The sequence below is a fragment of the Aspergillus clavatus genome, genomic scaffold (assembly GCF_000002715.2).
Source record: "Aspergillus clavatus NRRL 1 1099423829736 genomic scaffold, whole genome shotgun sequence".
NCBI lineage: Eukaryota > Fungi > Ascomycota > Eurotiomycetes > Eurotiales > Aspergillaceae > Aspergillus > Aspergillus clavatus.
In genome coordinates, this window is record NW_001517111.1 from 524,222 (window position 1) to 548,358 (window position 24,137).

At 49.5% G+C, this 24,137-nt stretch overlaps 7 protein-coding genes across 7 annotated transcripts, besides 7 other annotated features; 2 read left to right on the forward strand and 5 right to left on the reverse strand.

Moving 5' to 3' along the window:
* Nucleotides 1-863: 863 nt before the first annotated feature.
* ACLA_058870 (tetratricopeptide repeat protein) lies at nt 864-2,706 on the forward strand (the record flags this gene model as incomplete). The annotated part of the gene is made up of 6 exons (XM_001276650.1): nt 864-1,466; nt 1,531-1,570; nt 1,633-1,726; nt 1,813-2,119; nt 2,302-2,366; nt 2,676-2,706. The coding sequence occupies 6 exons, from the start codon at nt 864-866 to the stop codon at nt 2,704-2,706; spliced, it is 1,140 nt and encodes a 379-aa protein (XP_001276651.1).
* A 2,002-nt stretch (nt 2,707-4,708) lies between these two features.
* ACLA_058880 (putative bZIP transcription factor) lies at nt 4,709-6,710 on the reverse strand (the record flags this gene model as incomplete). The annotated part of the gene is made up of 2 exons (XM_001276651.1): nt 4,709-5,828; nt 5,908-6,710. The coding sequence occupies 2 exons, from the start codon at nt 6,708-6,710 to the stop codon at nt 4,709-4,711; spliced, it is 1,923 nt and encodes a 640-aa protein (XP_001276652.1).
* A 314-nt stretch (nt 6,711-7,024) lies between these two features.
* Nucleotides 7,025-7,047: a microsatellite.
* A 258-nt stretch (nt 7,048-7,305) lies between these two features.
* Nucleotides 7,306-7,340: a microsatellite.
* Nucleotides 7,341-7,503: 163 nt separating this feature from the next.
* Nucleotides 7,504-7,555: a microsatellite.
* Nucleotides 7,504-7,557: a microsatellite.
* Nucleotides 7,558-7,842: 285 nt separating this feature from the next.
* Nucleotides 7,843-7,887: a microsatellite.
* Nucleotides 7,888-9,070: 1,183 nt separating this feature from the next.
* ACLA_058890 (uncharacterized protein) lies at nt 9,071-9,520 on the reverse strand (the record flags this gene model as incomplete). Its single annotated transcript, XM_001276652.1, has 4 exons — nt 9,071-9,176; nt 9,220-9,287; nt 9,361-9,375; nt 9,428-9,520. 4 exons carry the CDS (start codon nt 9,518-9,520, stop codon nt 9,071-9,073), a joined length of 282 nt encoding a protein of 93 aa, XP_001276653.1.
* A 3,364-nt stretch (nt 9,521-12,884) lies between these two features.
* Nucleotides 12,885-12,916: a microsatellite.
* Nucleotides 12,885-12,917: a microsatellite.
* A 544-nt stretch (nt 12,918-13,461) lies between these two features.
* ACLA_058900 (CCCH zinc finger protein) lies at nt 13,462-15,130 on the reverse strand (the record flags this gene model as incomplete). The annotated part of the gene is made up of 5 exons (XM_001276653.1): nt 13,462-14,030; nt 14,168-14,223; nt 14,280-14,391; nt 14,446-15,021; nt 15,085-15,130. 5 exons carry the CDS (start codon nt 15,128-15,130, stop codon nt 13,462-13,464), a joined length of 1,359 nt encoding a protein of 452 aa, XP_001276654.1.
* A 416-nt stretch (nt 15,131-15,546) lies between these two features.
* Nucleotides 15,547-16,861, reverse strand: ACLA_058910 (transcription factor IIF subunit TFG2; the record flags this gene model as incomplete). The annotated part of the gene is made up of 4 exons (XM_001276654.1): nt 15,547-15,942; nt 16,007-16,203; nt 16,256-16,523; nt 16,598-16,861. The coding sequence occupies 4 exons, from the start codon at nt 16,859-16,861 to the stop codon at nt 15,547-15,549; spliced, it is 1,125 nt and encodes a 374-aa protein (XP_001276655.1).
* Nucleotides 16,862-18,286: 1,425 nt separating this feature from the next.
* Nucleotides 18,287-19,567, forward strand: ACLA_058920 (putative COP9 signalosome subunit 4 (CsnD); the record flags this gene model as incomplete). The annotated part of the gene is made up of 1 exon (XM_001276655.1): nt 18,287-19,567. One exon carries the CDS (start codon nt 18,287-18,289, stop codon nt 19,565-19,567), a length of 1,281 nt encoding a protein of 426 aa, XP_001276656.1.
* A 690-nt stretch (nt 19,568-20,257) lies between these two features.
* On the reverse strand, nt 20,258-21,410 carry ACLA_058930 (uncharacterized protein; the record flags this gene model as incomplete). Its single annotated transcript, XM_001276656.1, has 3 exons — nt 20,258-21,043; nt 21,103-21,173; nt 21,224-21,410. 3 exons carry the CDS (start codon nt 21,408-21,410, stop codon nt 20,258-20,260), a joined length of 1,044 nt encoding a protein of 347 aa, XP_001276657.1.
* Between the last annotated feature and the right edge of the window lie 2,727 nt (nt 21,411-24,137).

A 24,137-nucleotide genomic window follows, 5' to 3' on the forward strand; every position in this document is an offset into this window, starting at 1 on the left:
GCCTTTTTACTTTTGTGCTTGACTAGACATATCAATACCATTTTCTTTGAAATTCGCAGCCCTACATAGGTCATGACAAGATGCTTCCAGTCACCTTCATCATACCCCCCATGCAACAGTGAGCTCGATTTTGCAAATCCATACACTCGAGCCGTCTGCTTGTTCGCGATCATTCACGCCTTTCACCTTCACATGGTCAATGTTCCCCTGCCCAGTTGCAAATCAATAAGTCTCCTCTAAAGCACGGCAGATGCTTTCTCGAGCAGACATACCACCTGCGCTCCATGAATATCAAGAGCCCCCAGTGTCAATCCAGTAGTCTGGTATGGGCCTATTATCTCCTACAACTCCACGTAAATCCAGACTGTGATCATGTATTGTAAACTCTTCAAAACTCAACGAGGATCACCAAGGGCATATGACTAGATACAGCGCAACAAAGGCAACCCCGCCGATCAAGAGTAATTAACCGGTCCTTTTCGAACATAATATCGAATATTCAAAAGTGGCCAAGGGCCAAGACACCAACCAGGGTAACAAAATCAGGCACAACAATAACAGGGAGTATTATTATTATACCATAGGATGCGATGATGCTGGGTCAAACCAAAGGATAACGGCAACACAGCCACTCTCCTTCCCCAGCCTCGTATCACCTCCCATGACAAGGCTGAGATCTGGATGACGGCGAGTATCTATACGAAAATAACGCAGAGAGTTATATCGCGCGAACTTCATCCTAGTCGTCGGACTACCAGTTTCTGGATCTCTGTCGAAAAGCACACAAATAACACCTCGGTAAGGAGTGCCGAATATCCACCCCGCAAAGACCCTCTCTGCGATAAGCCACCGGAAGCATCAAGATGCCTCTGCGCGACATCCTTCACAAGAAGGACAGGATCAACGAGGCAGAAAGCCAGTATGCGCCAAATGCATCCTCAAGCCCTGTCCCCGAAATCAAATTCATCCGATCCGATACGCTGTCCCACCAGCTCATCACCCCACCAAGCTATGAAGGCGATGAGAATATCGCCCATCGCGCACAGAACCAAGCGGAATTTCTAGACCCCGCGCGGCCGTCTTCCTCTACGCACAGGAGATCTCTGAACATATTCAGTCGCTCATGGTCGCCGTCCGATGCCTCGGAGCCGGCCTCGCCGACTCGACCGCACGGAGAGCGACGGCTGTCGCATCTACTAGGCCGCGATCGCGGGTCGCGGAGTACCAGCGCGAACTCAACCATTATCCCCGCGGACCTTCCGCAGATCAGCGATGACAAAGGCGACGAGCAGGAGCGTGAGGCGCAGTGGGAGAAGAGAGCGACAATTCTGGCGCAGCAGAGCCCGTTGTCTGGATCTTCTGCACACTCGGCCCATGCTTCGCCTGGTGCGCTTGGTACAAGAAGCGTCGAAGAAGGACGGTCAAGAAGCTCAAGTCATAGTCGGATCAATGATCCGCAAGGCGATGTGAGTTTCATGACCTGCTGAAGCTGTTGGTGGTCGGGCTATCAGTGTCTAATGCTGGTCTTAGGTCAATATACAAGAAGCAATCCGTCTTCATGAAGCTGGTGGTAGGAACTTCACTTTTGACAAGTTCTTCGATAACTTACTTACTCTTCTTGTCCTGCTCTAGAGCTGGAGAAATCGACAGACATGTTCCGCCAGCTGGCGGATCCAAATGGTGCGAACAATGCGCTGAGTCAAGTGCTATACGGACTCGCGCTGAGGTATGATACTGTCTTCCACAAACCCCTTAACCAACTTGATGGAACTACTTGTTGTTGAGAGTTGTTTGATTCTGACTACTTCACAGACATGGATGGGGATGCCCGCCAAACCCGAACCAGGCCGTGACATACCTCTCTGCTGCCGCCGCAAACTCTGCTTCAATAGAGTCAGAAGCTCTACAGGCCGGGATGAAGAAAGGTGGTGCTGCGAAAGGAGAGCTAGTACTAGCCATCTTCGAACTGGGAAACTGCTATCGTAATGGCTGGGGTGTCAAAAAAGACCCGGTAGCGGCCCGACAGTACTTCGAGACGGCGGCGAATCTAGGCGACACGGATGCGATGAACGAGGCCGCATGGTGCTATCTAGAGGGCTTTGGAGGTAAAAAGGACAAGGTACGTCACTGTCCAGTTCTGCCTTGCTACAGAACAGCCTTGTGCTTCCATATTCATCCTCATCTACAACTCGAGTCATTCATCTTTCGGGCATCCATGCTTGCCATGATTGCCGTACGGCCTATTGTACTTTTGAACGCTCTTTGAAGGACGTTATTGACCCCAGCTCTTTCGATATCTAGTTCAAAGCGGCCAAATACTACCGCTTGGCTGAAGATAAAGGAAACAAATTAGTGGGAAACTCATGGTATGTTTGGAAATTGCTTCCTTCCTGGCTCTTTTCCCTCCACCTATATACCACCCTCAAACCCCCATTTCCCCTCCAACCATCGCTTCTCAAGGCATGATGAAATCTGTTATCTCCTTACAAACCATGCAACGGAGTACTACTGCTTTGTTCCACATCAGTCAGCCGCGGTTGAAGCGATAGGCCCTCACGGCCTCTCTAGCAAACTGCGCCATGCGAGCCGCCGTCCAGCCGCAGCCAACCACATTGACGCCCACACCCTCCCAGACACAGGAACCCATCAGATCAGGCTGACATCCAGGACCACAGGATCTGGAAAGAAAAATACAACTCGAAATAGAATAAAAAATCAAAAACAAAAGGAAGAAACCCTCCTCTAATTCTGACGAAGAATCAACACAGCCCGCCCTTTCTGTCAAAGCCAAAGGCCTGGATCAACATCTCATCATCCGTAGTTCCATCCAGCCCCCCCCCCCCGCCTGCTTGTACAGACCACAGACCACAGGAGGTATGTTATAGGGCTGCCTAACCGACGCATATACCCACCCTGCATCATGCATAGCGCCATGGGGGTGCACGAGCACGAGCACGGGCACGGGCACGGGTATGGCTACAGCCTACAGGACTACGGGTACTCTCGAACTGCTAGTCTACCTACAATCTACCTACCTACCTATCCTACCTGCACCCTCTCACTCACCTTATCCGTTGACGCCATCTGAGTGGGTGGAACCGGGAAACGGGCGTGAAGACCCAATGCAGCCTCATCTTTTGTACTGCAACCCAATCTCTGGCTGCTCACTATCTGTGTATGCATGTACCTGTTGCCGTTGCCTTTGCCGTTGGGTTCAGCTGTGTGGCTTTTGGTTCTTTTGATTATGATTATTATTTTTTTTTTCTGAGTGGCTTGTGTGGGTTGGTGGGGTGGTGCTGTCACTTGGGTGGTTCTATTTGTTCGGGGAGAGCGAGGGGGATTCGTGTGTTTATTTCTGTGGCTGCCTGAGGTTTCTTCGGGGCTAACTATACGCATAAGGACATGGGTGATTTCTTTGTTAGATGAGGGACGGATATCTATACTCCAGGTGTGTCGACTTATGAATGATTACTGCTTATGAAGAGGAGATGAAGGGCAAATGCCATCGTAACCCAGTTCGGTTCGTGTCGTTTTCATGGAGATAGTGGACAGTGTTTCATGGCCACCACTGTCCAGCATCATTATATACATTATCATAGACATCCAATCCACACATATCACATTCCACATCACGTTCAACAAAGTAAATTCGTCATAAAGAGTGGACGGGTCCGAGCCAGGGCCCAAATGCCGGGTCCATAAGTAATCCTTATGCGACCCTGTCAGACAAAAGAAGGTAAGAAGGTCAAGACCAGGTGAGATGACCCTGGTCTTGAGCAAGAAGGATCGTAGAAAATCCAGCCTTGTCGAGAAGACAGCTGGCAACCAAAGCAGAAGAAGGAGAGAAACAAGAAAAACCGCTCAAACGGCCACATCGTAATTGCAGCCAGACTGTTCAAAAAAGCAGACGTGGAAGAAAACATCGAGGAGATAAAGTAAAACACGCTTCAGTCATATACATCATATCATAACAGTCGTAAACAGAATGACCGCCCTTCGCTCAATCATGTCCACACCTATGCAATGGAAAGATCCAAGAACCAAACGAGATAGAAAACAAAAATAAGCCCGAATACAAACGTAGAATTGCAGTTTCTGTCGATTGCTCGACAAAGGTTCTCTCTGTCCTGTTGTGCCGTATGTTCGTTTGAGAATTGGTAAAACCCGCTTAAGTCAACTGTGTCAACCCTGCTGAGAGACAGATGAGGAGAAAAATAACAGAGATAAAAGAGAAAAAGAGAAAAAGAATACACAGATGCAGTGTCTTGATCGTTCGTGAGAATCGTTCCCAAGCCCAATGCATGACGAAGATGAATCGCAAGTACGCCGATGAAACCCGAAGACCGCGCAAATCACAAGAATCGCTAATTTCGTCAGATCACGTCAAATGAGAGCTAGTTTTGTAGAATATATCCAGTCGAAGAAGAGTTGATAGGTTGTCTATGCATGTATACGGCTAAAGTCTGGCTTAAGCTGGTTGAAAGTCGTGTCTCGTACTGGTTTGAAAGTTCTGGAAGAAGCAGAAAAAAGAAAATGCCGAGAGAGGCGAGAAGTGAAGTGGCAGAAACAAACAGCTGATCAATCTGCTTTGGTGAAAAGTCAAGCAAGCTGGATGAAATGACCTTGCGGTTCAAGTTTGGTGAGAAGACGAAAATGGACACGTAGTGTCTAGAGAATGCGGTGAGGAGCGAGCTATCAGATGTGCTACTCAGGACTGAGCAAAGCCGGATTGCTCTTCCTTGACGGGAGAAGCGCCGTACTCCTGGACCATGCGCTGGAAATCCCGGATCACCTTCTCAGGAACTCGATCCCACATCAGCGATCTGGTATAGACATCAGATGAGGCCTTGTTGGGAAGCTTGTTCTGAGCGGCATTGTTCCGCATGGCAGCCAAGGCCTGCTGCAAATTCGAAGGCTGAGACTTGTAGTCGACATTGGTCTCGTCGAACGTCGTCAAGGCATTGTACTGTTCAGCGTTCAGCGAAAAGACTTGCTCCTGTTCTTGCTCTTTGGTCGGCATCGCGAGGGTGTTGTGGAGTTCGTCAAGGTTGGACGGATGAGCAGCGCCGGAGGTCATTTGGGCCATCTCCGACCCTGTGATGGTCGTTGGCATAGGGCCAGCCGATGCGGAGGCCACCACGGGTTGGTTCGTCATCTGCGCAAGCTCTGGTGGCGAGGCAGCCAGAACAGCCTTGAGGACATTGGCAGATTCATTACGATAGTCCTCTGACAGCTGGGGGATAGCACGAGCAGAGAGCGCTGAGTTGTTGGACGCAATGAAGGCACCAACGAGCAGACACATGTAGAAAGCATTCCAGCTGAAAGGATAGTCGGCGGTGGCAGCGTTCTTTTCGGCAGCCCGGTCATTTGTGGGCAACACCATAGCGGATGACTGCATCGAGCTGGCAGGAGCAGACTCGGGATCGAGGGGCAGGCCGTTCGTCATAGTAAAGTCTTCCCAGGAGTTGTCCATGGTCAGGCTCTCAAAGTCGGAGAAGTCTGTGCTGAGATTGGAGGCGGCGGACGATTTCACCTGCCTCTCCAGTTTCTCCACGGTCTCCTTGAGGATGTTGTTCTTCTTCCGGAGTTCAGCCGTTTCCAAGGTGTGCACCCGGATCACCTCGTCCTTATCCATGTGTAGGCCCTCGATGTACTGGTTGATCTGCTGTTGAGCAGCTATCCACTCGCTCTTCTCACGAAGGAGCTCAGACTCGCGCAGCTTCATGTTCTGCAGCGCTTCCTCGAGATCGTTGATCATTTGGGTGAAATGTTTCTTTTCCTCCTCGAGCTTCTCGGTGTGCAGCTTCTTCCGTTGACGCGAGTCCAAACTAAAAATGACATTATGATGTTAGCCAGCTGAGAGGAGAAGAGGAGCAGGATGAGAAGATTCCCTAGGCGACTACTTACGCAGCTTGACGGTTTCTCAGCAGGCGTTTCTGTTGCTTTAATTCCTTGATCTCCTCCTCGTTCGTGGATTGACTGATGAGGTGATCAATGTTGCTCAATGTCCGCTCAGCAGGAATTTCGAAGCGAGCGTTCTTCTTCCGGATCCCATCCCGTCGGATACTCAGAGGCGAGCTATTGCGGTAGGTCGGGCTCTTGGTGGGACGCGACATGGCGTCAGGCATGTCCGTAGACGCCGGCATCCAGCCCTGACTGGACTGCGGAGACATTGCAATTGCACCCGGGGGCGCAAAGGTCATGCCAGGCCGGTAGGACATGGACGCAATGTTGATGGCGCTTACTGGACCCACGGCCCCGCCGGAGAAGGGTGCAGATGAGCTGTGCTCCAGGTCCGGGTGAAATTGCTCGTACATGGCAGTCGGGGTACATGAGCCAGAGTCTCTCGACAGGGACCAGGGCGCATGATGACCGTAAGCTGAAGCAGGATGGACGCCATCCACTGGCATGAAAGTGGGATTGGAATCATAGAGGCCATGGCCAACTTGGGAGTTGTGACGGGACTGGTTGCTGGAGACAGGGTGCGAGAACTCAGACCAGACGGAATCCCGATGCGAAAAAGCCTCTGGCGCATGATCATATGAAGTACGGCGGTGATCGGGAATGGAAGACAGCTCGGGAGAGGTTGAGTCCAGGATCTTGTCATCTAATACACTCATCTCGTCTTCTTCCGGATATGAGGATTTTGTCTCGAGAGTGGATGTGGGTTGTTGGTAAAAATCAAAAGAAGGTTGAGAATATCTCGCCATGACTGCGAAATCTGTGCGTATAGCAAAGTTTGAGGATGGAGTAGATGTGAAGATCGAGAGCAATCAAGAGGCGGTGTGTAAAATAAAACAGGTCAAGCGGGGCGTTGGATGATAATAAGAGGACAAGAAGATGAGACAAGAGATGGTATGTTGAAGTAAGAGGATCAAGTGTAACCAGAGGGTACCAGAAGAGAAGTAGATAGAGAGGATAATCGAAGAGGATGAACAGGTGAAGCAAGCGTATATGTAGTAGTAGGTAGCCGTAAGTAGGTGGGGAGAGAGAGAGAGAGAGGACGTATAGTAAGGAGGATAGTGGATGGGATGGGATGGGATGGGAGGATAATGATATAGATAGATGATAAAAGAAGAAGAGGAAGAAGCTCTTGGACAACCTGAGACGTTGAAGCTAGTTTGTTGATGATGATGTTGTTGTTGATGAGAGACAAGGACAAGCGATGAGGGAGGGGGAAGTCATATAGATATCTTCCTGATGATGAGTAACCTGACGATGTCGACCATGATACACTTTTTGAATGAGACTTTAATAGGATCAAAATCAACAATATCAGATTCTACCCAAAGCAAGACTAGTCGTAGTAGTAGCAGCAGTAGCAGCAGCAGCAGCAGCAGTATCATCTAGTGGTAGTTTCAAGAAATTTAATCACAGGAATAGGGCATGCAAAATAATTCCAGAAAATCCCAAATCCCAAATGGAATGCCCACTAAACAATCCCACTCACTTCTGCCTTACTACTACTACTAGCACTAGATACTACAGAGAGGACTCCGGGACTATGGAGTATGGAGTATGGGCTATGGGCTATGGACTATGGGTATGGACTATGGAGCCTTTCCTCTGGTCTCATACAATCGTCTCGCCCATAGAGAAATCACCTCCAAGAAAATCCGGCGGTCAACGGGAAAAAGTCTAAGACAAGGGAGATCGATTTCTGGCCGTTCCCGAGTTTAACGAGATGCGGTCATTGGATGCTTCGTGCGCATTTTGGGCAGACGTGCAGATGGCAGAGAGGAAATCCTCAGTGCGATGGGATGAATAATCAGGTCTTGGGGGGCTATTCCTACTCGAGATTGAGCGTTCCATCATGACTGTTTTGCTGAACGTGCTTTTGTCTTTATTTTTATTTTTATTTTTTTTTATATTTATTTATTTTTTTTATGAACCAAGATAATTATGATAAAAAAAAAGGGAATAGCTGAAGACATCCAGATTCCAGACCTGTAGTACATTCTATCTACCTACATAGTGATATCCTATCGATGGTTTCAATGGTCGTACCATGTTTGAGAGAAAAGAAAAACATGGTAAGGTATCAATACGGATCAATCGCCCCACCATAACCGAGCAGTACATCCAATACATCTATATTTCCTCTGTAGGTACGTATCTAATAATAATGACTGATGTACCTCTACCTGCCTATGCTTGTACATACAGCTCACATACTCTCTTACCGAGACCATATGCGATGTTCATTGACATACCGATTTCATCATCGAGAGAACAGCACTGAATTCTGAAACTTCATGACATCCATTGCACCATGGTACTGGACTGCGGATAGATGGCCCCATCTTTGTTTATCGATAGGTAGATAGGTACTTCCATGATACCTTGGGTACGGGAATATCAGCTGTACGGATTACAGTACCCGATACAAAGTACATAGAGAAAAACCGCCGGGTTTCCCCTCAAGAGTCATGGAAGACTCGTCTCGCCTCAACCCCCCCTGCCCAGTACCTAGGTAGGGACCATGGAACCATCATACCGTGTGGTAGGAACCAACTGCTCAACCAGATCCCACCAGCTCATCAAGGTAGGTACAATATCATTGCACCCTGTTACAGCCTTTGTGAAGAATCCCCCCTCTAGCACTTGCAGGACTTTAGACCATCAGCCAGTATTCTAGGAAACGCTTCCACCTTAGGGTTCTCGGCCCTGAGGTCCCTAATGATGCCCAAAGAGTAAAGGTAGTGGACTGTCTGTGCGTTCCCTGTATTTGTATTTCACGGCCCACCACTCCCATAATCAAGTTAGAGTCGATTGTGAATGGAGGACTCCCTTCTATTTTACATTACGATTACCTTCTCTTACCACGGCGGACGTGGGACTGATCCTGGAAAAGAGGCACCGATCAGTGATCACTGACCTGTGATCAGATGGTCAGATTGTCATACAAAACAGAGTCTACCTAAGATATCATGCTTCAACCATTTCAGAGCGTCAGGGCCAATCATTTGTTCATCAAGTAGTGTGACATCCTCACGGACTTGGCGGAATAAACCTACAGTGTATACTGAACCATCCTGGGAACTTCCTCATCAAGGCTTTGGGTAGACCCTCAATTCTCGATCAGAAGCACCGGCCTCAGGATCAACTTCCATCCACCTCCAGTCAACTGTCTTTGTCTCTCAAAAACTGCGATACAGATGTTACTGGCAACTTCACTATTCTATTCTGTACACAGAACAGAGTGACCGCGTAACTGACCTTCCCAGTTCTGGAACAGTAGGGCCGGCCCGCGGGGAAGATCCACCAGCAAAGGCCTCCTGTGAGTCCTGTTGCTCATTTGTGGTTAGCAGTGGATGATAGATCCCCTCTTCTCTCTGTAAGTCTTTATTTACTACTTACTAACCACAGTAGTATCTAGTGGGTGCAGTACATAGACTCAAGTGGAGGACTGTTAGGATGTCCATACTGCTGCGGAAGCAGCACGGATGCACGAGAAGAGCACAGACAAGATCGGATTCGATCTGCTACTGGCAGCAGGCAGCACAGACATTACAATCATGATCAATCGCATTGCTTTTGTGCATGCTGCATAATCAACTTGGCAATGTGTGATGGCGTTTATTTTCTTTTTTTTGCCTGCTTTCCATCTCTCCCCTTATTAGTTTGCCTGGCCGCCGGGACACTCCCCTGGAGCTCCCTTACTGTCTGACCATCGTGAGCAGGTGACTCTTCAACCAACCCGCTCTAAACCCCATTAGCATATTGGAACACTAGCCCAGAATTATTGCGACTGGAGAGTAATATACTTTTATCCGGTTTTGAGCTCTAAACTCGAATAAGGCATCACTGCCTTGCTGCGCGGAGCTCGGAAGATTCATATTGCCAGTCTCCTAGGTAGGGAGGACCTTCTTGGAGCAGCCAAAGGTATCGAGTCGGCTTCCGTCAATCTGGTTCTCATGCAGAGAGACAAGGCGAGCTTGGGTCGAAGTGTTATCTTCCCCTCGTTTCCTGGACCACTTGGCTGACCTCGGTCGTAGGCGAATACCAATTACCATGCTTTCTCATGTCAATCCTAATAATTGCGCCGTATCTACCTTCCTGCAAAGCAGGGTGACCACCTTTTACCCGCTACGGAGTTGCAAGTATACCCATCTGTATGTCCTGCAGATCCCGCTGCACCTGAGGATCGGTATCAGGGGATTGCACTACTGTACCTTCGTCGCTGGCATAGGCTCGTGTTACCACCTAATCGTATCTACCATTAACCGTCTCTATCGACAGTTCGGTATTCTTGATGGAGCAACAAATCCCGTACATGCACCCCATAACCCCCCCCCCCCCTGGCTGACTTGTTGGTTTCCGAATGGTGATCCAACACTGGCATCGGCCGAAAGAAAAAGAGAACAAAAGGGACAACAGCATCGTGTCCTGAATGCTCGCCTCACCAGATATTCTCCCAGCGCCACGAACTGGGCCGATCTACATCCACCTAGCACTGACATCCAGGAAACGTGCACGGGTAGCGGTGTTGAGGCCCACTTTCTGCCAGCAACCCTATTCCATCAACCTGGCTGCCGGCCTATTGGCATCCAGCATGGCAACATGGCACGTCTCTATTCCCAGAGCCAAAAGATGAAACAAAGAGAGAGACCCCACAGCCCCCAATACAGCAAGTATGACTCACTCTTCTCGAAGAATTGTCGTCGATTTGGTTTCCGAATGAGGAAGCACGGCGACGTCGGTTGCTGCTTCAGGAAGCAGACATGATACTAGCAGTTTGGCCCGGCACTGATATACACTCTACTTGCGATCAAGTGACGCGATGGTTCGCTTGCTACTCCATTAGATCGCTACCGCCGGCCACCACCATCATTCTCTATGATTGTGCCACGCTTCTCCAATCTTCGTGCGAGCAATCGCAACAACAATTCCGATGAAATAGGACTTGGAGCCGTGATGCAACACCTCATGACTCTATCTTTAAATTGCAAGAGGCGAAGAGCTAAAGATACCCTTCAATCATCGCCGAGGACTTCCTGGCATGCTGTCAGCAATAGCACACCCTCAGAATACCGCCATTGAGGCCCACTCGCTTCAGACACTCAGCAATCAGGTTCCAGTTCCAAATGGAGAATATGAGATTCATTCCTGATTGAGCTAGACATCTCACCATCGCCTCCTTGACATGCAAATCGAAGCATATATCCACTCGATTAATCCAGCCATTCGCCGAGAACCAGGTGAGTTTCATACCAGCCCCTGAAACACACGTGCAATTCAGCATTCCCAGAGCCCATCGGGTCTCCATCTCTTCTCGCATCTATCACAAGCATAGGCCTGTCCGGAGAGCATGGCGATTTTCCTTTCTTGGGAGCCGGTTGATGACGCTGGCGGAGATTTGCCTTTCTGGCGGTGTACAAGCGCGCTTGACCCAATTGTAAAGCGAGAAGGAGACGCAGTGGAGAGCCTGAAATTGCGATGGAGTTTTTTTTTTTCTTTGTATTTGATATCTTTTGACGAAAATTGTCATTTCCTCTAGACCAGGTAGTATTCTGTCGTGATGGAGTCTTGTTATGACAATACCTCGGAATGATCTGATGTCCAGTGTTAGTTGTCTTGCTTGCAATGCTACTTAGGTACAGGAAGGAGTGGGATGTTGGACTAATCGGATGCACGCAACTCAGGCTACGTGGTTATTCACCTATTGGATTTCTTTTTGTAAAAGTACCGACTGTGCAGTATCTGCTATTTTCAGGAGATATGACTCATGGCTATGGGTGGTTACTACGAGATTCCGATTTCGAGGTTCACCCAGATCCCCCCCGTCAAACGGCCAACCTAGAGCAGATCAGTTTGACAGTTACAGAGCAGCGATTAAGCATATTACCGAGGGAAAAAGCAGACAGGGATGCTGAGGAGCTTAGACGTCTCTAAGCATTAATTCTCTATGAGATCAAAGAAAAGTCTAGCCAGAAGGCTTCAACGACACCGTTTGGCAGACTTGAGCCATCCGACCTCACGTCTAGCATAGACATCTACAACCAGCTTCTACAGCATCATCTACCGAAAGGATGCCGATTGTCACCCTGCTCTACGTCTAGAGGCATGACAGAAGTTTCCCTCCACCACTTTAGAACAGCATCAATATCCTCAGCGGTAAGCTACCATCCCTCCATCCCCCAAGAGCCAGCATAGAAGCAACCCATCAGACCCCCGATGTTAGTAGGACCACCAAGACCTCAAACCGACACCTGCCATACTCCCAGACGCAGACGCAGACGCAAACACAAAACGCAGACATACACCTTCACAGGAAGAATAAAAACATCGGTGTGGGGATGAAAACGCTCCCAGACCAGATGCCCCCCCCAGCATCACAACGCAAGGCACTCAACTAGGCGGGTGCTCAACAGACTACGACTATGGGCCATGGGATCATCAGGCACAGCACCTCCGATTCTCGTCTTCACCGTAGCATAAACCTCCCCCCCCGTACAGGATAATCCACCTCCAGTACCCCGGTCCGGTCCGCATGCCATACAGACCGAAGAGAGCAAAGATACCGACTTTTTGCTGGATGCTGTGACGCAAGTCCCTCGCCTCACATCACATCTCAACTCCCCAAATAGGCCAAGAACGTTTGAAGTGTGTCTGTTTCAGGGGCGATAAGGTACTGGACTTGTTTTGGCCAGTGCGCTTCCACGGGGAAGTGCCAACTGCCAACGGTGATGCTGTCAGCGCCCTGCATTATTGTTGCGGATTGCATAGTTAGAGGAGGGAGGAGGAGGAGGAGGGGGGGGATCCGCATGAGTGGGGCAGTCGGATTTACTTCCATGATTTCCATCGGATGTCTGTCGTTTCTTCCAGAGTCCACACTTGGGTACCTGACGTACTGCCTAGACTAGTGAGGATTAGGGAGACCTTAGTAGTAGTAGTAGTAGTAGTAGTAGATAGTACGGTGACTACGGTCTTTGTTGCTGCTCCTGCTGCTGCTGTGACTCATTTCTTTGCATGGTATTCCAGTCGGATGGGTAGTAGCCAGTTCCCCAGGATTAGGGAAGAGCGTGGAGATAGCAATAAGCGAGTCTACCATGAGCGGATTCCGAATATTATCATGACAAGGAGGGAAAGTAGAGAACCGCGACAAGTCATTAAACAATAACAATGCAGTTCATTGTTGCTATCTACTCATAAGAATATCGAATAACCCTACCGACGCAGACTCGGAAAGCAATTTCAAAAAGCAAATGCAGCCAAACCAACCCAATTCTGAAGCATGAAAAATTCCATCCAGCACACTATGGGTATCATCCTTCCTCCTCCCCCGCTAAACAAGACGCTGCGTAACGCATAAGATGAAAGACATGGTCGAACAACTATTACGTTGGTCAAGGTGATGATGTCGGTCACGTCGTCCGTGACACCCTCAGTGAGAATCACCGAGTCTCCATTTACGAAGTGGCTTGCGCGTATGTGCAAGTGAGTGTTAGCATATACAGTCTAGACGCGGATGAAGTCCTCCTGCTGGAAGAGCGTCGGATCGCCGCTGTCAGCTCCTTCAACAAATTCCGGTTCATCCTCAAGCGCGTCCGAGTCGACATCATCAGAATCAATGGCGTCATACTCTTCTCCCTCGCTTGATTCATCAGACTCTTCGTCGTCCGCAGCTTCTGACTTGATGGACGTGTTCTTCCGGATCTGTCCAGCCCGGTCAACATGAGGCAGACGACAGCGCTTTTTGTGGCAAACGCCACTGTTGGCATAGTCTGGGCATTCATGAACATGTCGTTCCTCGCATTCAGCGCCCTTCTCACAATACCCTAAGGTTGCAAAGGCTCTGCAGACTGGTGCGCCAGGTGTCACCCGAACATGGGAATACCGGCAGTCTGGATTCGAACAACGATTTCTGAGGAAATGCACGCAGGCAGGGGACCTGTGGGGAGATGATTCATGGGAGAGGTCGCAATCCAAACCTGCGCTGCATGTACCAGTCTGTAGGAAATCTTTGCATATGGCAACCTTGTTTGGGTCGTGGATATAGGGACAATAGGGGCCTTTGACACAGGTACCTAGTATCGAAAGAGCAGGTTAGTTCTGACCAAACACTCGAGGGAGGCGAAAGACAAAGACTAGGATATAGCGGGCAGAAATGTGTAAGGGAAGAATAGGCATAGGCCGAAGCCTGGTTTGAGGGAAGTTATGGTACCCGTCGAGGTAAATCTTTTGCAAAGCTCGTTCTTCTTCCTGACTGCTGCTGGCTTTCTGTGATTACTGTGAGTCTCCAATCCTTCATATAGAGTGACATCGTAGAACAGCACCTTTTCGAAGTAACCGCCCCAAGACGATGAAGATTGCCGTTCTTGCTTCGGACAAAAACCACGCCGGCAACTGTGACTTTCTTTGGCGTAATATTGGCAGTATTCGGATCATCTACAAACTGTAAGCCGATTCTTTCAACCGTGCTATGTCCAAGAGTGTTCGCACCAGATACTCGAACCAGCTTGCTGCCGCCTTTGCTGATTCGGAAAGGAATATCGTTCAGATAGACCAGATATCCGCCCTGCGGTTGAGCAGTGGCGGGGACCTGAGGAGCGATAGAACCGCCATCATATGGTCTGCCGAAACCCTGTGCGTAACGAAGAACTTTCGCCTGCTCAACCCGTGTCTTTTTCGCGGTCTTAGCCTTGCGAGTCTCTTCCATAGCCTTTGCTCTTGCCTGCGCCTCCTTGTCGTATATGGCCGAGTTGATCAGCTGCATGTGGCGGTCGCGTTTCGCAACCCACCCGTTCGGCGTCGCCGATCGCGAGTCAGTCTTGGTGTCATTCTCGTGTGCCGGACCTGGTGTTGGACTGGCGGAGTTGCTAGGCGTCGCGTTATTAAGGACGAGGGTACGGTGGCGATGGGGAGCTGCGGGACGTCCTCGTCCATAAGGTCGGCCGCGATACGGCGCCCACCCCGCACGCGCCCGTGTGTGTCGCGATACGTACGGAGCAGCGTGAAGCTCGCTATTTGAATTTGCCTGGACTTGAGGCGTTTGGTTCTTGTGTCTGTTGATCTGGCCTGGTTTGGATTAGCTACAAGTGCTTCTGTGAGCGGTATTTATATGGCAAGAGAAGAACTCACCAGCAAGCTGGCTGATCTTCGCCATCAACTCCTGGTCTTCTGTCATGTTGGCCTAGCTGTATCAGGGGTGAACGTAGTTAGTCGTCCGCATTCAATGAAGACTGGTGTCTCTACTATGCAGATGAGACAAATAGATGCAGGAAGCTGTGTTGTTGTTCTCAGTATGGAAGGACCGAAGCTGGTCAATCTGTGGCGGTAATCTTGTCACGTGAGTAGTAGCTACTATGTCAAATGCGAAGCTTCACTTTCTTCACTCAAAGTGCAGCCTTAGAATATGGAATAGTTATTGAGTGGAAGGCATTCCTTTAATTTTGTAAAATACTGTAAACTCAATCTGGTTTATTCACATCTCTGAATAGTGATATATGAAACCTGGGTAGATAACTCCAAACATCCTTTACATGTCACCCAGAAACCCAACAACGCCAGAACCCTGCTTTATGCTACATTGATATTCACCTTCTAGACAACAGTTTCAAATTGCATCTCATCGTTATCTGTAACCATGCCGGAAGCATTGGCATCTTCTTCGGAGCCCTCGTCAAAGTTGTAATCAGTCCCGGGAGGAAGCTCCTCTTTCGCATTGCCGTAGGACATCGCATTCGCGTAGGTGCTTTCCACCGCCTCGGGTTTCAGTTCCCAGGTCATGGCAAAATCGCCGGACTTGACCAGGTGCGCAACCATCTCCAGAGTCTGCTTGAGATACGCCTCTGGCTGTTGAAGTCGCGCCTTGAGGGTCTTAAATGGCCAATACTTGTATTCGCGGAAGCACTGGTAGATAAGATCCAAAAGCTCGTTCTGGGGCATACGGGTGGTCTTGTTTTCTTGCGTTTTCGCCTTGGCTGTTTTCGCAGCTTGCTGTATTTTGAATCAGTACAAGGCGAAGAAGAAATGAATAACCAAGGAGGCATCGTCGACTTACCACGAAGGCACCCTTGTCTCCCGGCAGCGCATTTCTCGCACGGAGAAGCTTGCCTGGCACCTTGTCAATGAAGACAGTCTCGCGTTTCGGTTTGAGAGCCTCGAGGGCCTTCTTTTCCGATAGCAGTCGGAATTCCTCGTTTTCGACTGGAAGGCAGTTGAACTCCTCATTGACACCGCCCACGAGAGCGGTTTGTTCTGTCCAAAGTCAGCTGGATCCTATGGTGTGACCCGAATCGGGGGTACGTACTCGGTATTGTCTTTCTAACGTAGGGCTCCCATTTCTTCTTGCGCTCTTTTTTCCTCGCATCGCGCTTCATAGCTTCGTACAGCGCTGACCGGGCTTCGCCAAAAACCACCATGCGGTTCTCATGACCGGGCAGATCCTTCTCTGTGAATAAATATGTGTTTTGTGTTGCATGTGATGTTATAGTTCCAGTATCGATGGTCTGGCGCTGCAGAATGTAGTCCTTAGGAATATCGTGGTTATCTTCTCGTTCGTTGATACGCAAGCTGACCTGAGGAGCGCATAGAATCAGTGAACCCGGATCGCGCCAATACGGACAGGTGTGCCGAATCTATTCAATCTTACCCGTTTGATATCGTTCGGTTTCCCCTCTATTCTCATTGTTCCAATCTGAATCTCTTCATCGTCGTCGAGGCTCGCCCAATGTTCCCAGAGTGTGCGGGGAATACGTGACAGCCACACGTTCTGTGCGGCGTTCGTAAAGTCCAAATCCCCATCATCGTCAAAAATGTCTTCGTCGATATCCTCGAGAACCGCGTCTTTGTTGTCAGGGTCCGGTTTGATGTAAGGCGTCGGGGCGTCTGGCTCCTGCTTGACTTGAGCGAACATGATGCGGAATCCTCCCCAAATAAGCACGAAGGTCTCTCAAAGTCCTCGACCTAGCAGTAAAAAATCATGCGACCGTGTACGATGAGCTGAATGTGTAACTTATTGAAGGTTCGATGGGGTATTGGTGTCTCAAGTGACGTGATGTTGTAGCTTCTCTGCCATGCAGCCGCTGAGAGTAAGAAAGCTACCGAGGAGCGGGTCCGCGAAGGCGGTGGCGTTACTTCATTCAACCACAATCAGTCGATGTGTTAAAAGAAACAAACACCTCAATCAGCATTTCAGCATATCTACACTGCAGAATATTTGGCATCGCCATATGGATAGCTTTGCACCAAGGTGTCTCAATTCTCCAGAAAATCTGAAATTTGGAAGAATAATGATCAGTCATGGTTGGTAGGATAGGCATGAAGACGCCATGTTGAACACCACACCAGCACTGTGGCATTCCAGCAATGATGTTGGGCTTTGCATGATCTCCAAGGGACAGAACTTCCGCTGCTCTGGTCCTGCTGCTCTCTTTTCCCTCGGGAATTAGGTGTCTTCAGTTTCCTTGCGTCAGGGCTGTTCACTCCTCAAAGCCACGGATGGATCGGGCATATCTTCCTGCTCGGAGCTTCAGGCGGGACCAGGCTAGTCAAGGCTTCAGAATATGAAGTATCTCAGTAGAGAAAGATATTATGTCTTCTCGTCCAAGTTGAGATAGCCACTGAAACGATGGCAATGCACCGGATGATTCTAGAATGTTTCACTTTCGACATCTCAGTATCAATGAGACAGTGCGCTCCAGTGGCTTTCTTATCTATTTGCTGCCTGTTTTTCCCTAGTGCTACAGACTGCATTAAAGGATATTAGAAACCCGGAGCGTGTCTACCTACAAGCGGGGCATATATTCATACTCATGCGTGATGCGTGCCGAATCATGACTTGAGCTTTTATTGATCCTTATCACCCTTATAATGTGGCTTTTGGGCTTAGGGAAATGCAACGGGACTTGTCAATGCTAGATACAGGATATGGCTACCCTCGTATCAAGAGGACGTATGACGGGAGCAAATCTACTGTCGACTACTGCACCCAGAAAATCTGAGTCCCTACGTATGAGGAGTACACTGTTGAAGTAATCGATCTCGTTATTCTAGGACGTCAAATCTTCCAGTAGAGGTACCCAGTCGATCATTTCTTGGTGTCCATCCTCGCCATTGCGCTGGGGTCCCAAGCATCATCGTTGATCATATGGCCAAGAGGGCGTTATCGATAAGCGGAGCTTCCTCCACCTCCACTTTGTTCAGCCGAGCATCACTTTCAACCTGATCATCGATTCTGCTCTTGCCATCTGCTGCATTTAACAATACTCCATTGCTTAGCATAAATCTCTTATATCCATCTTATTGAATTTACAACCTCCCGCGAGTGAGAACCCGGCTCATGGCGTCGCAGAGAATCACCTCCGCTCTCGCGGAGATCGAGGCATCCAGCAATCCCCAGAACAAGCTCCCGCAGTACAACAACCTCCTCTCCGAAATCGTATCCACATCCTCCGAACACGAGCTCGGTCAGGACCTGATTTACTATATTGACTCGGTACTCAGCGAAGAAATCAGCATTGTAGCTGCGCGGCCGCTCCTCGACTCCTTCATCGGTGTCCTCCAGAAACTCTCACCAGAAACCCAGATCAAAGTAGGCCAGCATGCAGTGACGCTTCTTCAATCGCGCTCTTCCTCCGTCGAGGAGCAAGACTCACAGATCAGGGAAATCCTCGCCGATGCGTACGAGTCAGAGGAGGACTACACGGCCGCCGCGCGGGCGCTCCAGGGTATCCACATTGACAGTTCCCAGCGCCTTGTCTCGGACGCAGCCAAGGTGCGGTTATGGATTCGGATTGTACGATTATACCTAGAAGAGGACGATACCACCAGCGCGGAGGCCTTCCTGAACAGGATCAAAAACCTACCCAGCAAGATCGAAGACCAGGAGCTGAAGCTCCACTTCAAGTTGTCTCAGGCGCGGATCCTCGATGCCCGACGACGGTTCCTGGACGCGAGCCAGGAATACTTCAACGTCAGTCTGGCCGCAGGAGTTGATGAGAGCGATCGGCTACAGGCGCTTGCTGCGGCAATTCGATGCGCCGTCCTCGCCCCCGCAGGACCGCAACGCTCCCGGATCCTGGCTACGCTTTACAAGGACGACCGTGCGACCTCCGTCGATGAATTCGGAATCCTTGAGAAGATGTTCCTGGACAGGTTGCTGAACCCCGCGGAGATCGCCGCCTTCTCTGAACGGCTGGCTCCACACCAGCTCGCTCAAACGGCGGACGGCACCACGGTGCTCGACAAGGCTGTGGTCGAACACAACCTTGTCGCCGCCAGTAAACTGTACGAGAACATCACGACTGACGCACTGGGCGCTATTCTGGGGCTTACGGAGAGCGGGGACCTGACGGCGGGCGAGAAGGCGGAGGCTTACGCGGCACGCATGGTCGAGCAGGGCCGGTTGAATGGAAGCATTGACCAGATCGCGGGCGTGATCTACTTTGACTCGAGTGTGGTGGGGTCGGCGACTGCCCCGGGACGACATATCAGGCAATGGGATGCGGGGGTGCAGGGGCTCGCGGAGGATGTGGAACGGGTGGCGGCGAGTATCACGGACGCATTTCCGGTACGTGCGCTTCTTTCCTGTAGATGGGATTGGGCTAACTTTCTCTTGTGACTATAGGAATTTGCAGTCGGACAGATGGTGCGATGATGAGAGATGCAGGAGCCGCTATTTAATGAAGAATGAACGAGTGAATGTTATCTACAATTCTACGGATGTATGATGACAATGAACGCCCTTGAGGGATAAAAGTACATTTTGAATTCTGAGTATTAGTCCCTCGGTATATTATACGGCTGGGTGAAAGGAACGTAGGCGATGGCTGATATCATATTGCGTGTTGGTCACATGAAGGAAGGAACAGGAGAGAATGACTCGGTATTATCGAATGACAGTGGGATGGTTAAAAGTGAGTGAATGAGGAGATAAACTTGTCCATATGTATGTTAAGTTGATCATCTGTAACGCCCAACCATCGGTGTATGGCTGGCGCAGGGAAGAGACTGATAGTGCTTAGCACTCCAATCTAAAGCAGATGTGCAGAAACGACAGGAGTCGATACTATATCGTTCTCAGTTCGCAGTGCAGGGCTGATTCTTTGCTAAGACCTTCTCCCTTGGCTCCTCGCCGCTCGGGAGCGCATTTTTTCGGGGGGGTTGATCCCGGTCGTTTGAACCGCTAGCGAGGGATTTTCAACAGCCAGGCGCTCAACTGGGCAGAAAGATCAGTCTGTCAGTCGATGCTGAAGAAAGTGGGGGGGTTCTCCGGATGAGTAGAGTTTGTGTGAATCTATTGCAGACAGCCTCAAGTCGCAGACTTGAGCGACGCGGCGTCCTGGCTGATCTTGATATCGGTACGAACAGTGATTTCGTGGGGGTTGAGGTAATTCTCCGGCGGGACCTCAGTGTCAGTGGTTGCGCGGGAGATATGACCCTCCTCCATCTTGAAGTAGGCAGAAGCAGGGGACTTGGGGCTCGACTTGGCAAAATGCGAGCCACTGATATCAGTGTTGATGTAGTAAGGAATGGTGGTCTTGCGGCTACCGGCCAATTTCAGCTTCGGGAAGAGGCCACGGATGATGGGTAGACAAGAACAGATCAGACCAATGGAGGGCTCGACGTGCGTCCAGAGAGTGGCTTGGTAGACGGTGTAGGTGGTATCGTAGGGCTTGATCCAGAAGAGTACGACGATGCGGTAGATACTGGCGAAGCAGACGAACGTACCAAGAGCGAAAACGCCGTTCAAGGCGAGTTTGTCCTGCCAGGCTCTCTGCAGGCCCCAGATCATGGGGACAGGTAGGGCTAGGATGACGAAGTCCATGACGACGTTAAAGGCCTGGTTAACAATGAAAAACTCGTTTCCATCGAAGCAATGGCCATCAATTCTTCGATCCCAGTAGGCTCTGAGAGGACGGCACTGCAGAGCACATGCAAGGAAGATGGCTGCTCCCCAGGCAGCAATCAGATAACTGAGAGCAAGGGTCACGAGGTGGAATCTCCTTGTGTTGAACAGCCGACGGTAGAAGCAGATGATGGATATCTTGATGGCGGGACATAGGACGAAGTATGTGAACTGGTTGGCCAGGAAAATCTACAATAGACAAGTGAGCAAAAGGGTTAGGGCAAGAAAGCAGGGCAAGTGCGACATACCTTGCTAAAGTTCATCATGGTTTGCATATCCAAGTCCGCTTGATGCTGGCCGTTTCCTCCGATAGCAACCCCTGTGGCACGGTCAGCATTATGCAGGATCCATGGAGGAAAGGGGACTTACAAAGGATCAATTCGATTTCCATGGCAATCAACATAACAATGGATAGGAAGCAAAGATAGTCATCGGCGCCAAGCTTGACTCTTCTTTTTTTTCGAGCAACGACACGTAGTATGACGCTGATTACCGACAGTCCAACCAGCGTCGACACAATGGCTATCATGCTCTTTCCTCGAGAAGTGAGAGCCATTATGAGTGGGTTGTGAAGTAAGGAGCGACGAATAAAGACAAATCAAGACAAATGTTGGTAGAACGATGGAAAAAGTGAACTGTTGTCGGATTGGACACTGGTGCTTCGATGTGCGTATGGTAAGGTCTAAATATGCAAATAGATCTAGTACGCCTCATCAAAAGAATGGCAGGAGCAGCAATTAGAATGAGACCGGGTATAGCCCCAGGAAAACCAGCAGCCAATATCTCCACTGTACTCAGGCTGGAGGAAGATAAAGATCTTGCGAGAGAGAGAGAGAGAAGATCAGCCCACCGAATGAGGCAAAGTGTATTGTTTTATGTAGTCTATCTCATAGTCACCGATTGCACAGGGTGCAGACTGCAGAACCGTCGCAAGATGACCAGATGGAGCCAAGGGGTTCACAAACGGATCCCCAAGAACCAACGATATAGTGGCATTGGGGTATCATTCTCCTTCCTGATCCGGGTGGGCATGATTTAGATGACTTGCACCGGCGATCCACAAACTGACGAGAAGCACGCACGCACCTAATAGGTTTGATTATGTAGCGGATTCAAATAATGCATCATTCTAAGGTGGTAAAATCAGTAGACTGAAAAAGAGTTTGACCTCCCTGCTCTTAGAACAGTTGTGACTTGCGAGTTGCGACTGGACCGATTGAGTATCTGGCAGTGGAGCCCAGCACGATCTGATTTGTGACATGATAACATTCCTGGAGGAATCAAAGACAGGAATTGCTGATCTGATTTGAGATGATCACTCAAACCGCCCCTCCATTGAGACTAATAACCCAGTATCCTCGTGGCAGTGGATGGACTGAAGCGTGTTTTTTGGACTTATTTGAGAATGAGGAGATGCTCCATGGCTGCATTGGAGCGAGGATCGTCACGCAAGTTGAAAGTCTGCTGGGGGTCCAAATTCTTCATGGTTCAGACAATCAGATTGAATATGACTTTGCAGATCTGTATTGGTTCGGATTCCGAACAATTGATAACTTGCGTTATTTGCTCATAAGAGGGAGCTTTCTGGAAAAGCCGAAATGTCCTTACGATCCATGGAACCTGCATCAATATCAGACGTCGTCGTTCAATTCCCGCTATTCCGTGGATTCGCCATTGGTGGGAAGCTCAGGCGGAATTCAGGTTGCTTTACCAGCAACGTTCCTCCATGAGGTCTTCTTCCTCTGATTGGATTGGATAATCACCAACTTCATAGATGCGAAGAGTACCGCGGTTGTCTCTTCTCCAGCGCTGGATGACGGTCCTGCTGTGGCGAGACAAAAGAGCTAGAGACCTACAGTACTAGCAGCCTTCCAAAACAGCATTTCATTCTCCATGTTGGGAACTTGGGTGTCAATGTCAATGTATCTTTGATAAGGAGGCTCCGCCGTGATGACAATGGGATCAAAATCATCAAACTATGAGGCCGATGATCAACAATCTGCATAGAGACAGAAGAATCAATAGCCTCTGAGTGATTGACCCATTCGGCACTTAGCAGGGCCCATAGTCACTTCCATCCTTTCCCATGTGGCCTGAGAGTGAAGTCAATCTTATCTCCTTCTGGGTAAAGCACTCTCCAGTGCCACAGGCCCACAGCACGAGTCAAGAGGCAGCGGTTGCCCTGTCCACGTTCATCCGCCGTCACAGATCGATATGGCATTAATCATTGGAGAGTCGATTCAAAGAAAATCTTGGAGAAAGACTGTCTTCCCGGTTCCAAATCGCACTGTTTGCCCTCAAGTGCCTCAAGTTCTTCGACTCCACTAAGCGGGTCTCTATCGAACTTTGTCACTCGTCGTTATTCCCAATTGTCTCGGGATTTCGTGCTGCTTTTTTGAAGGGTTGAAAGCCTCAATAGCCATTGCTCACGAGTCACGACGGCGACTTACGCCATGTCTCCATCTAGAGTGGGGATTGGGGTCAAAATCATCCAGCTTCGGCAATCAATAACTTGCCGGGAACCGTGGATAAGGATGGCTTGCCCGGCATGATCGACGTCCAACGATACTAAAAAGGGTAATTCTCAGCTAACCTCAGTGAAAGAGGGACTAGGAGGAGGAGTTTGGGCTAGGAAAACACGACCACTGCGGAATGGAAATTCTCTCAAGACTCAAGAGTCAAGAACTCACAAATCAATAGTCTTGTAGGATCATTGGCTTTGACAAGGAATCATGCGTTCTATGGACGGCGCTTGACAACTCGCTGCTGTGGAATGCAATCCGTAGACTCCATGTTAGCGATGTTGTTGGAGAATGGAAAGATGACATGCATATCGCACAGGGAACTTGGAGAGCAGTGCTGCAGCGCCAGCAAGAGCCCACATGCCACGGTGCCTTGCAGCACCCTGGAGTACAGAACTCACAGCCAAGATGGGAGTAGCAACTCGTGTCCTCGTTTGTAAACTACTATCCAGCAGCGAGGTTGGAAAGCCATGAATGGCTGGTTTTGGAGTGACTCCCATGTTTTGACCCTCAAATCAGGGATTGGATTATTCCTATGGAGTACTCCATATACATGGTATGTTTCTCATACTCGGCCCATCTGCCCCTCGACCACTCCATTGTCCAGCACTTATTTATTATCCATCGGTCGATCTCTGATTCAGGAAATCCATGTCATCCTTTATTACACATACTTAGATTTATACGACATTTTGTTTTGATTGAAGTTTTTTGCTACCTTTTTCCTTCTATAGCACACCAATCTCCAGCCGTTCTACAGA